The sequence below is a fragment of the Sturnus vulgaris genome, chromosome 18, assembly GCF_052056855.1.
Source record: "Sturnus vulgaris isolate bStuVul1 chromosome 18, bStuVul1.hap1, whole genome shotgun sequence".
Lineage (NCBI taxonomy): Eukaryota > Metazoa > Chordata > Aves > Passeriformes > Sturnidae > Sturnus > Sturnus vulgaris.
Window position 1 is genome coordinate 8,949,670 of NC_142260.1, and position 13,670 is coordinate 8,963,339.

Sequence of the window (13,670 nt, forward strand, 5' to 3'; positions counted from 1 at the left end):
ATTACTGTGTACAATGTAAACCTACGTGGTGTTATAATAGGGATCAGCCAAACCATTTTTTAAGGAAAAAGTAAATTTTTTCCCTCCTCCTACACTCAAGTTCTGTTGTCAGGGAGCCTCCCAAGCACTTGCATCCACTTGTTGGTACTCAGTGTGTAAATAGTGTGAACCATCTCTGGCAGTGGCATTAGACACATCATTCAGCAGTTACACCACTTTAATGTCTACATCTCAATTTTGTCTCACTCCTCTCCCACGACATCTGAGTGCTCAGGTTTTACATGATCATAAATGTTACATTTTCATAATGCTGCACCAAATCTTTAATACTGCAGCTGTGACCAATCAAATGAAGCAGCCTCATCTGTATGTCCAGGGCAGGTTTCAATAACTGCTGGTCTGTGCAATCATTTTCTGTTTTATTTGCTCCAGATTGGATGGTCTGATTTGCTCACTCTCTCCAGGATGTAGAAACACATGATACTGTTAATTAAGGTATTAAAATAAAAGCAATTAAGCCTGGTACAAGGAAATGCAGTTTCATACAGAGAATGTAACTAGAAAAGAAAAAAAATTAAAGAGATACAGCAAAAAAATCAGAAATGGAACATGTGGATAGGTACCTATTATTAACATGTCTCCATATATATAAAAACAAATATCACAGATTTATAACAGGTTGCAGTCCTGTTAGCAAGATTAAGAAAATAATAACTTGAAAATCATTAAATTCAAGCTTTCACTGAAATACCAAGAATGTCTTCAGGATATGATAGCTGGAAATGTGTTTTACTACAGAAAATTGGGATAAGACTAAGAAAATGGAAGTTTGGAGTAGAATGCATTAGCCAGACTCAGGTATTTTTCAGAAAGTAAACATGAATTATTACTGAATCAGCAGTGGCCAGGAAATCTTCCTGACATGCAAGAAAGGAGTCTTTAGATACAAGTATTGCAGGTATAGGATGTGATTTATGGAATTAATTATTGAACACTGTCCTGGGGGGGGGAAGGTGGCTGTGGTAGAGTGGAGAGCAGATGAAAAAGGGAATCCTTTCTCTGTACATAGCCCTGATAATTATGGCTGAATGCAGAATGAAAGGCTGAAGGCACTGCTTGGTTTTTCTCTGGCAGCAAACCCAGATGATGATGTGTTCTCTTCTGAGAGGCAGGCTTACCTAGCAAGTCCTCGGTGCCAAAGGAAAATCTGGCTTGATGCTCTGCAGCTGAGGATGATGTGCTTGGTTTTTCTGACCACAGAAACAGGACGGGCCACTCAGAAATAAATTGCCTTTTTGGGAACTTACAGGAGTAAGCTGCAGAGATGCATGTTGGTGAGGGATGATCCACAGATTGATATTTCTGATTTTCTTTTCCTCACCACTAAAGGGAATGCTGTTCACACTTGTCTCTTGTGTCTTCCTTTGCCTGCAGTCCTCCCTGGGAGCATTCAGGAAACTGCACCTGCAGGACCCACTACATTTAGCACTCCCTGGCTACTGAGTGCTCCAACTTTGATGCTCCAGCTCTAAATTAGAACTTCAGATGTGTTTCTGAACTGTCAGCTCACAGCAACAGCTACAATGCTGCATCTGATACTCCCTCTAGTAGAAGAGTGGGATATCGGTAAATATTTAAATATTTAAACACCTCTGGAGTCTTGTGTGAGACTTGACCTATAAAAAATATCCAAAGTTAATGCTTTGTCCAGTGTTTTCTGCAGGGTAATTTTTCTCTAAATGAATCCCAGAATTCTTTATAATCTTTCTTTTCATTGATTGTGCCATGCAACAGTTGCTTGTGTAGTTAAACAATGTCTTGATACACCCAAGAAAAAGACAGGAGTGCTGGAGACATTTGCTTTATTTGCATGTTTTAATAATGCATTTTGTGAAAAGCTCAGAAAAGTTACCTTTTTCTCTTTCTTTTTGAGATTACATATAAATGATTTCTGCAAACAACTCAGGCTTGATTCATCTGCTGTGATCTAGGCTTGCCTCAAGACGTTTAAAGTGTAAGACAGAGAAAGGCAACAAAGATGTTTTGAAGTGTGATGGAATATTCAGATGGTGGGGAACTACAAAATATAGTAACATGAAATAAAAACGGCACTGTGCTTAGTAGGGGGATGAGAATTAGTGGGACCTGCCTTTAGTGTTCAAAAGTATGAATAGCTGGGAATAACAGTGAGGAACTGGTAAACAAAGTTTCTAAGGAAAAAAGGAGTGTTAGATTAAAAATTTGCTACAACTATTGTGATTTATGAGAGTATAGGAAACCTGTTGAATTCATTGTCTCAGACATCAATGTTCAGTGACTGACTAGATGGTTTTGATGGGCTGAGTTAATTTTAATAGTGCTGATAACTCTTTTTAGGCATGCTGAGATGATAATTCAGACAAATCAAGCCTCAGTTCTTTTGAAGAGAGCACATCAGGGGTCAAGAAGGGAATTTCCTCCTGGACTTACAATGAGCTGCTGGCTCACAACAGAACTCATTTCTATGAAACAGCAAGCACTGACCATTGCCTGGGGCAGTCTTGTGGATGAGGTAATTAATCTAGTTAATTAATTTTATGAGCTGTGATGCAGCAAATTGTGTATTCCAAGGTCTGGCCTTCCTGTTTGGTTTTGAAGTAATATCATTGTGATATAGAGAATTACAGAAGTGTTTTGGTGGTGAAAGACATTTTAGGTCATTGAGTTTGGCCATTAATTCAACACTATCAGCTCCATAACCAAACCAAACCGTGTCCCTAAGTGCCACTTCTACAGGTCTTTTAAATATCTCCAGCAATATTTAGATAACTGAGAAACTCCTTTCAGCACAACTAGGAAACCTAAGATTTTTATATTTTTCCCAGCCATGTTAACAAATTTCCAGAGGTCTATGGGGTTTAGATGAGATTATCTGTGAGAAATAACTCCCTTGGAAAACAAAAATACTGAATGACAATTTTATTTCTTTTGTGTGTGTGATGTATTTAATTAATCTAAATTTTCTAATCTGAATGCTCCATAAGAAGGAGGCTTAATGCATTTTAACCCAGAAACTGAACTACTTGCATTATCATTATATGCTTATGATTAAACCAGTCTCTAGAGCCTAAGAAATAAATTGAGTGCCAAGTGAAGAAAATTAGGAAATGAATTTGCACCAGTATTTCAATTGATCTGCATAGTCTAACACGGGAATTTAGGCTGGGCTCTTTGGGATTCTGATCATAGTGTCTCTTTATTGAAAATGGCTTTTTCCCCACTAACCACACAAATCTGATTATAACTGATATTGGGAAAGGAATGTCCTTGTGCTGCAGCACAAACCTTGTGCAGTTTACTCAGAGAGTAATGAAAATAATCTGGTTTTTTTTGTCTGATATATTGAGTGTCACCACTCTTGGGTTCAGGACACCAGGCTTGATGGCCTGATCATTTCACTGAATAACAAACACGCTTTTCTGGTCAATTTTTCCATCCTGATTTATTTGACTTCCAAGGAAACATTTCTCTCATCTTCTTTTCTCAGACTGTAGATGATGACTTGGTAGCCAAATCTTGTTTACATACATACTGCTTACATACATCCATTGGGATTAAAGATGCAACTTTTACTGACTTGATAGGGACTGAGTTTTGTTTTCAGCTGGGAATTTAGAAATAATAACAGCAAAACTCCTTCCATCCCTCCCACAGCTGGGGAACACAGAACCCAAGCAGAGACTGGAGGAGCCAAAAGGAGAGCTCAGCTCAGGCCCTGCACAGGTATCACTGCTGATCACTCAAATTGGAGGAGATATTCTGGATTTGGGCACTGCTTTGCATGCAGTGCCTTGGAAGTGATGGAATTGTTGTCACCTTGTCACCCGTGGTTGTTGGATGCAGCCTGAAGTTAGCAAGGATCATGTGCAAATCCAGCAAAGAATTTCTTTGTAAATAAATGTGGCATTTAAAATTAGATGCTAATATATGCAAATAGGGTATCTGTTTTGAAGGAAAAACATGGGTATGTGTTAACTTTCTTCTAAATTAATTCAGCACAAGTGTCTTTGGAGCTTAAATGTAGTTCTCAGGAGAGTAAATACTGCATAATGTGATATGCTAGAAAAGATTTGAAATGCACCCACTAAAAGCTCATTTTACTGCTGTGTTTCACACAAACTTTTTAGCTGGCAAGTTCTACACCAATTTGCAAAGATTACAACTTGCTACTAGAAAATTACTCCAAAAAGAAAAACTGATACAATGAAATTTTGGTTACCACTAGTTACAGCAATACCTAACAAGTAAATTTAACATCAGTAAGTAAAAAATGCCAAGCAAATCTAGCATCAGTTGTTAAAACAAAATATTGTCTAGTAAGATTTCTGTTCCATATTTTTGTGCATTTTTTTTGCATACACATTTTCATATTTAAGTTGCAGTCAAGTATTCAAAATGGGGAAGGCCTGTATGCATTCAGATTTTTGTACTTCTCAATTCCATTCTCCATAAATGGCACTAAAATGTTTATAGGCTCATAGTATGATGTAGCTCATGGTGAATAAAAAATATTTTAATACACCTTTTTTAGAATTAATATTGTCATATTAAAATATGACAAGAATATTAAGCTACACATGTCTTAGGGGCAAATTTACTAGAGCAAAATGAAAATTGAAACATTAACTATAGCTTTCTCATGTCTAAGCAGAACAAGGGTTCAGCTTCCTTGTCCTGCAGCTATAACACCTTGTGCAGTTATCCAGTTAGTTCAAATATGAAGTACAGGCAAGCTGGGGTAATATTTGGGGATAAAAAAAATGGGCAAATAATACCTAAATATAGAAATGGTGCTGATGTGCTGGACCCCTACACCACCACTGGGCCCCTGGGGTTTGTGGAAATGCTCTTTGATGTCTGAGCTTCAAAACTCCACATTTGGCAACACTGGTTACTTAAAAATCAGATTGCCTCACTAAAAATACAGGGCTTAACCTAGTCTGTTGGCTCATTTAATTGAGTAATTAGGTTCTGGTTTTTTTATATTCCTCCTGCAGGATCAAAGTCTGTGTCTCTTTTAATAGGATCACCATCCCTCTCTGTTGTGATCTGCCAGGCAAACAGCACAGTCTAATTACACAGTTCTGCAGCAGCACAGGATGTCTTCAGCTGCAGAGACATAGTGAGAGGATTTGCATCCTTTGTGGTTAGAAATGCCACCTAAATCCAAACTCTTGACAAAGCACTGATGCTGCCTTGCCAGCCTGTGGCTGTCCTAGTGGGAGGATGTGCTGAAGTGGATGGGGCACTGTTCCCTCAGGCACACACAGCTCTGCTGGCATGGATCCCTCTGCTAGGGATGGCCCTGGCTGATGGAGGGCATGAAAGCAGGAGGGGACATTAGAATGTCCTGCTCTACAATGGTGTTGGGCTCTGCTTCTGCACTCTGTGTGCCCAGCAAGGGGGCATCTGGAATTGGTACAGAGATTCTCTGCCTGCTTCCCAGCCCTGCAGCTCAATCCTGCCATGCAGCATTCCCAGACTTCTCTGGGATGTGGCTGTGGGTGAGGCAGTACTGCACAATCTTTATTTGCACTGGATAAAGGTGGGAAACAGCCATTGAAAGGCAAAGTCTGCAGGAGGAACAAGATGTAAATTCAGTAGTTGTAAGTATTTTCTTTCTTTATATAGCTAAACAGACGATTTAAATAAGATTTAAATCATCATATCTATCTGAGGAATACCTGGAACAACTCAGTAATTAACATGCTTGTTCCCTTTTCCTTCCCAAGCAATTCCTACTGAGATATTTAGGAAATACATATTGTAACTATATCTGTCAACAACAAATTTCATTTATGGTTTCTGGCCATAGCATAAACCACTCCCTCCAAACATTGAACATCTTCTCCCTCCCATGAAGAATGTGGTGAGTGTCCATCCCTATAGATGCAGATTCTTCCTACCTTTCTATGGCAACCACGCTGGAAGCTGAATTACTTCAATTAACTAAGTATGAAACAGCTGTAAATGATTAATCCCAAGTTTTTAGCTCAGCCTGGTGTCCTTTCTTTTGGCTCTTTTTACACAGAGCTCTCCCCTGTTGCATTTCTCACAGCAGCAAAAAGTGAGAGCGTGGCTGGTTTAGCTAGAATGGAATAGTGCCAGCCCTGGCCAAGTAAACAGAAACAGGGAGATGGTTTAAGATAAAGAGTGATCACAAAAAGACTTCCTCTGTTTGTCTTTGCTATACCTCTGGAGGAGCCCCAATGGGGTAAGTGAAAACCTGATCTGCTGCCACCCAGGTGAGGTATGGAGAGACAAATTTCACTTGCAGGCCAGACAACTGACTCTGCATCAGCAATAACCTCAGAAACCAGACTGGAGACTGAGAGACTTTTTAAAATCCCCCAAATTTGAGATTTGCCCTCCAAAAAACCTGATTGCAGCACTGAGAATGTACTGCTTCTCCAGCACATGAACAGACCTAATCCTATCAGACAACTGTGCTGGCCACAAGCAGTTTGGACCAGCAGCTGTCCTGGAGCCTCACCTGTCCAGGTGCCCTGGCCATTTCCCACAGCTCATAGCCCCTTCTGTGCCACCCAGCACAGGGGGCTGTGACAGTGACAGTGACAAATGCTGCTGAGCTGGAGCTCTGTGCCAGCCCTGGTGCCACAGGAGCTGCTGCTGCTGCCAGCAGAGTCTGCACCTGCTCCTGGCCAAAACCAGCTCACAGCTTTTGCTTTCCTGATGCTTCACGATGCCAAAGCAGCTTCCTTGAGACAGTTTCAAATCATATTCTACTAAAATTCTCACCTCTTCACTACCACATAATTCTTGCCTCTATCTTCTCTGCCTTGTCTAATTTCTGCTCACTTACTGGGTTTTTTTTTGCTACAAGCTCTAATTTTGTTCTGATTAAATGAAAAGTGGTGAGCCAGACTGAACAAGGTGAGATGTCAAACAGCTAGAAGACATTCCAGCATAAGATTATTCCCAAAACAAACACTTCCTAAGAGAAGACTTGACAAACAGCCTGAACAATAAAAATCTTGAACACCACCCAGTTGATGGGAGTTTTTTCTGGGCTAATTTACATAATTTGACATAATTACTGTTATAAACGCTTGAAGAAGCTTTGGAAGCAAGAATGCCACCAAAGCCTACATTTTATTGGGTCTCATTGCATTTGGCAGCTGTACAAAACTGTGGAGCATGGAAATGTGCTCATCAGGATAGATCCTGATTATACAAACACATACTGCAAGCTCTGAATGCTCAGTGCAAGTTTCTGTACAGGACAAAGGTACCAGAGGTAGTGATTCCTTCCAAGTGCCTGCCCATCAAAACACAATTTTGTCCACAAGGTAGCAGTGGACATCTGGTGCCTGCCTGCAACTGAAGATAGCCAGGGAATTTAAAATTTTAAACCCAAAGTAAAAGATACAATAAAATAAAAAAATAAATCAAGTTTGATATATATATATGCACATATGTACATGTCTGTGTATGCACACACTTCTGATCTAAAAGATGTGACTTAATAATTAATTAAATGGTTCTTTAATAGATCTACAGAAGCAAGGAGTCCCCCAGCTGAGGATAACCCCATCTTCTACTTTTGCCATGTGCAATTCACTCATCGTTACACAGTACAAAGGAGGAGGAAACTGTTACCTGAAGGATTTTTTTTAAAAAGCTGTACAGTTCTCTATCAACCACACTGCTGTCTACGTCCCATCACAGACTCTGGTGGGGTGTCTTAGATTATAGGGTTTCCTCATTCAAACTAATTTAGCATAAATGTCTGCAAAGCAGTGAAAAAGCAGATTTTTGTGCTGATCAGTGAAATTAGTTCAATTATTTTATCCTACTTTGGGTGCTCAGTTCTCTTTCCTGTTCCCTTTCTGAGACAATTCTCCATTTGGCTCTGCTGTATTTTCACTTACCTATGCCATCAGACATTCTCATGGAATGGCTCAAGAACCCAGAGAAGTCAAAGCCCAGCTGCAGCTAAAGGAAAGTGCTACAAAGGGCTACAAACAGCAGCTACAATTTAATTACCAGGTCACAAATTACATAAGCATCAATGCTTACAGTCCTGATACTCACAGTAGTCCTGCTCACTGCACAGTATAGAAAAGAAATACCAGAGCTTTAAAAAAAAGTAATAAAAAAAAAAAAGGCTTTTGAGAGCGAGAGAGAGCTTCCAAGACAGCCACACAATCACATCTTTTCACCAGACTAAATGGGAGCACTTCAAATGGAGTTCACCAGTTGATCTTGACCAGCCTTGATGACATTAATTAACTTTCTTGCAGCTTAAAGAACACACCCGGGGCTGGGTACCAGGCAGTATGTTGAGCAATAATGACATTTTAACTGTATTGGGTATTAGCAAAATTCTTTTTGAACAGAAAACTTTTAATTATTTCATTTGTCTCTTAATTTATCATAAAGAAATGATTAATTAGCTTTCACTTCTCTCTGGGAGAAGTTCCTTTGCAGAAGGAAGAGAGAGGCCATAGAGTAAAATTTACCTTCATTGAGAGATTTTAGCTGTAACATGCAATTGCAACAAACCTAAGACTGCTAAATGCCATCTTCAGAGATTTTAATAGCTAAATTATCAAGGCCTTCTATTGCTGCCCCCTCCCCCCCCCAAAATACACTCTAACATCATCAGTATCATGAAATAGCAGCAGTATCCTGGAGTGGAAACCATTCATTGTCACTCTGACTTCGGGGAATACAGTGCATTCACTGGAGAGGTGGACCATGCTAAAATGCTACTGAAATATTCTTCAATGTGAATTCTACTTTTTAGAAATAGTATAAAAAAACCAAGTGCAGAGATGGATACAGTGAGGCTCCCCTCATGAGAAGACTAGTGTTACCATTTGTGAGAAAATATAATTTAAACTTTGCCCTTGAGGGGCCAATTTGGGGATTTAACATCTGTTGCTTGAGAGCTACCTCTTAAAGACCTAGATGACTTTCAAATATAAACACAAAATAAGCTATGCTTCACTGATTAATGTCCAGATGCTGTCTGCACCAAGATTGATACTAACTGTATCAACAAGGTCCTAAAGTAGATGGATAATGGCTGTTTAAGAAATTATTGAGTTAACAGAGAAGATATTTGCCAACCCACATGGATGCTACAGAAAAATTAAATGCTGGAAAATAAATTGCTTTTAATGAGGTGAGCCTCAGCCTATGGGCTGGAGTTCCCAACTAGATTTGTTGACTCAAAACTTCAGAGGAGCAGCTGTGACACCAGGAAAACTCAAACTAGCTATGGCATCTCCCCCAGAAGCTACATCATGCACTTGTTTTAGAAAGTAATGTAATTTCATTTCATTGAGTCATCAGTGTGCCAGTACCTGACATGGCAAAGTTCCATTCTGTTAAACTTACCTTAGTGAAAAAAAAATTTCTTTGAAAACCAGAATTTGACTGTCTTTAGCTTCCAACCATTGGAACCTGTTCTGTCTTCAGGGTAACCTATATCCCTCTGTGGAAACACTGAGATGCCTTGAGCCACCTTGCCTTTCCTCTGAGCTAAACCAGAGTTATCTCCACAAATGTTATGTGGCAGATCACCTTTTCTGGCCCCAGAACTGCTGTGTGGCTTCTTGACTCTCCCTTATGTTTCTAAATCAGTTCTGAATGCAGACACCAGGCCTGGCCTTATGTCCTATCAGCATCCTCAGCACTGGGAAAGCATCTCTGAGCCTGTCCTTGAGCGTCTTTCTGCAGCTCTCATGTGTAGAAGCCTTTCTAAGAAAGAAACTGCAGAAATGGCTCTTACTATGAGGCTGTTATCACCAATGATCCACTACCCCCATTTCTAAAAAAAACCAAAAACATTTCTGTTCCTCGTTCTGTAATAGGTTACTTTAAATTTGACTCCACTGAGATAACATTTTTTCCTCCCATAAAGTTCTTTGCCTTAGAAACAAGTTATTTATGGTGAACTCAGAAAATATAATACAAGTTTTGTACCCTACTGAGGTAGCTGACATTGGGATCAAAACTGAACACCAGCTTCCTGGCTCTGTGCAAAGAAAGCAAGGATAAATCTGGTCCTGTTCTGTTAGCAAACAGATTACTCACACTTCAACACAGAAACAGAGCTTTAAAACTTTCTGAAATGGCTGCTGGGTAAGAATTACCTGAGTAAATTGCCAGTAAAGCTTCATTCTCTTGGCTTTGGCATAATTGCATTCAATGAGCCTGGGCCTGCTGTTCACATCCACCAGGCATCTGTTGTCATCATCGTCGATGGTGGGGCTCAGAACACCCACGTGCAGCTGCTGACTGCTTGTGTAATAAACATTCTGCAACAGGAAGCACAAACAGCATTTGTGGCCTCTGCACAGAAGCAGCACTGTTACCCAAAAGCTAATGGCAAAGATAAATATGCTCCATAGGCTGACCCCATAGTGGCTCTTAAATTGTTTCCTTTCATGAAGGAAGCAATGCAACACTCTAAAAGTTGGTCTGAGTTAACAATTAATTGCTTAAATGCTGGTTAAGTATTTCAGAGGAAATATGCAAATACAACTGATTATTGTCTCATCATGTGCCTTTGTACTTCTGTTTTCTATGGTCACACTGAGGGTCTTCAAAGAGGAAGATACACACCCCGGGACTGGCTTGAATATGGCCACCAGCTCTGATTATTTCATCTGAGGATAACACCTCACTGGAGAGCTAAAAAGAGGGAACAGCAGCACAGGAGTTCAGAGCATCTCAATCGTTTATAGGAGAGACAGAAAGAGAAATGAAGATTTTCTACAAACAAATGCTGAAACTCACACTTGAAGCAGCTACTATATACAAAAAAAAAAAGTTATTAGCAACTGGAGACAGATATAGGCAGGAGAGAGAACAGAAAGGCCACGTTTCAGGGCATTTGTTCTCATTTTACTCTTTATATTGATACCTGGAAAGGCTGACCTGGAACAGAGAGTAGACAGAACTAAAAGCACAAAACAGGTATTTATTGAAAGGCCTTAAAAGCCTTGGGCACACCCAGAGCCACTGGCTGCTCTGTATTTCCAGCAAAGAAGGGCCCTCAAAGGCCCCAGGGATTACACCTGGGACCAAAGACATGAGTTTATTATGTTATACAAATTCTTTCTACTCTGCTTGACTACAAAGTGTGGGAGGTTTCTCTGGAAGAAAGAAAAAGAAGGGGAAGAATGGAGGGGATTTCTCTTTCAGATTGACAGGTTACATGTCAGCCCAGGAAGGTAACACAGACTATGCCAGAATTGCCTGTTTGCTATTCACATATTGAATTTATTTTGCTAAAATCCGGCCTTTTTCTTGGAAGGACCATGAAAAGATGAAATGGAATCATAATGCTGTAGGTGTTAAATCTTTGGTAACTCAATGGTGGCAGAGTCACAACAGATAAGAGTGGACAGGAGCACCAGATTAATGTCCCTGTCATTTACTGTAGCTATTCTATTCGTCTGTAACAAAAGGGAAATGGAAATTATGCTGGGTGTGTTTGGGAACCTTTTCAGTGCCCAGAATTTCCTGGTATTTGTTCACTGTTGCTGTTGTAAATTGTTCTATGTGTGAGCGTTCCCATTTGTGATAACCCTGGTGAAATAGGAGAGAAAGAAGAAATGCAGAGCAAGCCGGATTTGACAAAGATTTAGGAGCTCCATGTAATAAATAAATAAACGCATAAATAAATGTAAAAATAAATAAATAAATAGATGTAAAAATAAATAAATAAATAAATAAAAGAAATGCTGGAAACAGTCAATGCAGGGATTGAATGCAATCACAACAAATGGTGTTTTGGGCAGACCATGTCCCCTGTTTACCCTCCTGTATCACTGCCAGGGCAGATGTAACCTGCCAGAGCTGCATTAAAGCTAATTAAGTTACCATTAATGTTTTAGACTGATCCAAGGTTTTGCCCCCCTTAATGAAGTTTCATTGTTTTCACCCCACAGAAATGATAACAAGCCTGAGCTGGCTGAGGGGAGTGGGAGTTTTAAGAGGTTAAATAGAGAAAAGTTGAATAGTTCAGTCATGCCCTACAGGAGGAGAGCAGGGTAATAAAAGGACCTGGCAGAGCACATTTCCAGAACGGATGGTTATGATTGAAGTAAACTGTAAGAGCTATGGGCACACTAACAACATCACACTGCATCCACAACTCAGGTTATTAACATTCCTGCAAACAAAACTGATGCCTTACAAAACCAATAACCATTTACAATGCACTTTCTAGACAGGCCAAGAGCAACTATTTTAGACATGTTTATGATCTATTGAGACTTTTTTTTTTAAGAGTGAGACTGAGGTAGTGACAGAGCAAGGCTGTAAGATCAAGATGATCTTAAAAGGGGATTGTTAGGACACCCTACAGATGAACTTTTGTTGCAGCTCATTTACCTCTTACCTGAAATTACTACTAGAAAACTTAAAGGGCAATTGTAATCTATTTAAATTTTCAACTAATAGGAAGGGATATTTCATTTCAGCACGTTGTCACTCCAGAAAACATGATGCAAGAAAATAAAGGAGGGTTGCTTTTTTTCCCTTAATGATGCATATCAGTCCCTGGGAACAAATGAGCAGGCTTGGCTGCAACTCTGAGAAGGGCAATGTGTGGCTCCAGGTCTGCACAAAAAAAGCAATGTGTGCCTGCAAACCCTCGGGGCTGAGCTGTTTGTATCAGCTCAGACACCTCAGCCTTTTGCAGCGTGGCCTGAAGGCTGCAGGTGATCACTGCACCTTCTGGACAGAGCAAACCCAGTCCAAAGTGCAGCTCCTTTGTGCTCAGAGCAGCAGCAGAACCATGGCTCCAGCTGGAGGAACCACTCAATTCTGCTTGTTGGCAAATTTGTACAGAGGCAGAACCATCAAATACAACTGTGCTTAATAGATTTAATTAGCAGGTTGCTAATTAAGAGAGCCTACCTGCTAATATCACTTCAGTTTTCATTTTGGACCAGTTAGGAAGAGAGGTGAGAAACCCTGAATTCTCACCTAGTGTTGGGAAAGGCACCTTTCAGCTCAGTAAGTGGCACATAAAAACAAGCTCAAACTGAAACAGAACGTGGCAGCCTGTCCAGCAAGGCTCTTCCAAGGTGTGCCTTTGCTTATCCACTAATGTGGACAATATTTAACTGTTCTATACATCATCACAAACACTTAAGTCTCTTAGACAATAAATCCATTTCTTATTTCACTTCAGAATTGAAAACACTGCACAACTTTGCAGCTTGACTGCTGTGTTTTTCTACTGGAGGAAACACATCAAAAGCACACAGCCTCTAAAAATTTGATTTGAGCAGCATGTTAGCCAACAGAGAGCTACTGGTTTGTGTTGCACTTGGCCAGAAAACTTATCTTAAAACCTACCAGCAGTCCCTGGTTCCTCTCCCCTATCCTGAGAATGAAAGAGTCCCTGCACTGAGAGAACACAATAATAACTCTGTTGGGATGAAGGGAGGAGATGCATTTGTAGAAGAATCAGCTATTGACACTACTGCTCACTGTTCTAGTTTGAAACCTAAAGCTACTAAACATGAAACCATGGTAAAGCCTCCCTTTGAACAATTTCCTATATTAAAAACACTTTAATTGCTTTCATACCAGACCTTCCTGTTTCTATTTGCTTATTTGCACTTTCCAAAATACTTTTTTAT

The 13,670-nt window shown here is 40.0% G+C and overlaps 1 protein-coding gene across 2 annotated transcripts in view; it reads right to left on the reverse strand.

The window, feature by feature from the left end:
* GALNT18 (polypeptide N-acetylgalactosaminyltransferase 18) overlaps positions 1 to 13,670 on the reverse strand; it is a 198,152-nt gene that overhangs the window by 5,911 nt on the left and 178,571 nt on the right. Inside the window, exon 11 of one of the 2 annotated variants that reach the window (XM_014882473.2) lies at positions 10,164 to 10,328. The exons of the other annotated variant lie outside the window; for it this stretch is intronic. Within the exon in view, the coding sequence (XP_014737959.1) occupies positions 10,164 to 10,328 (165 nt within the window). The remainder of the gene's footprint in view (positions 1 to 10,163; positions 10,329 to 13,670) is intronic. 2 annotated transcript variants of the gene reach the window in all.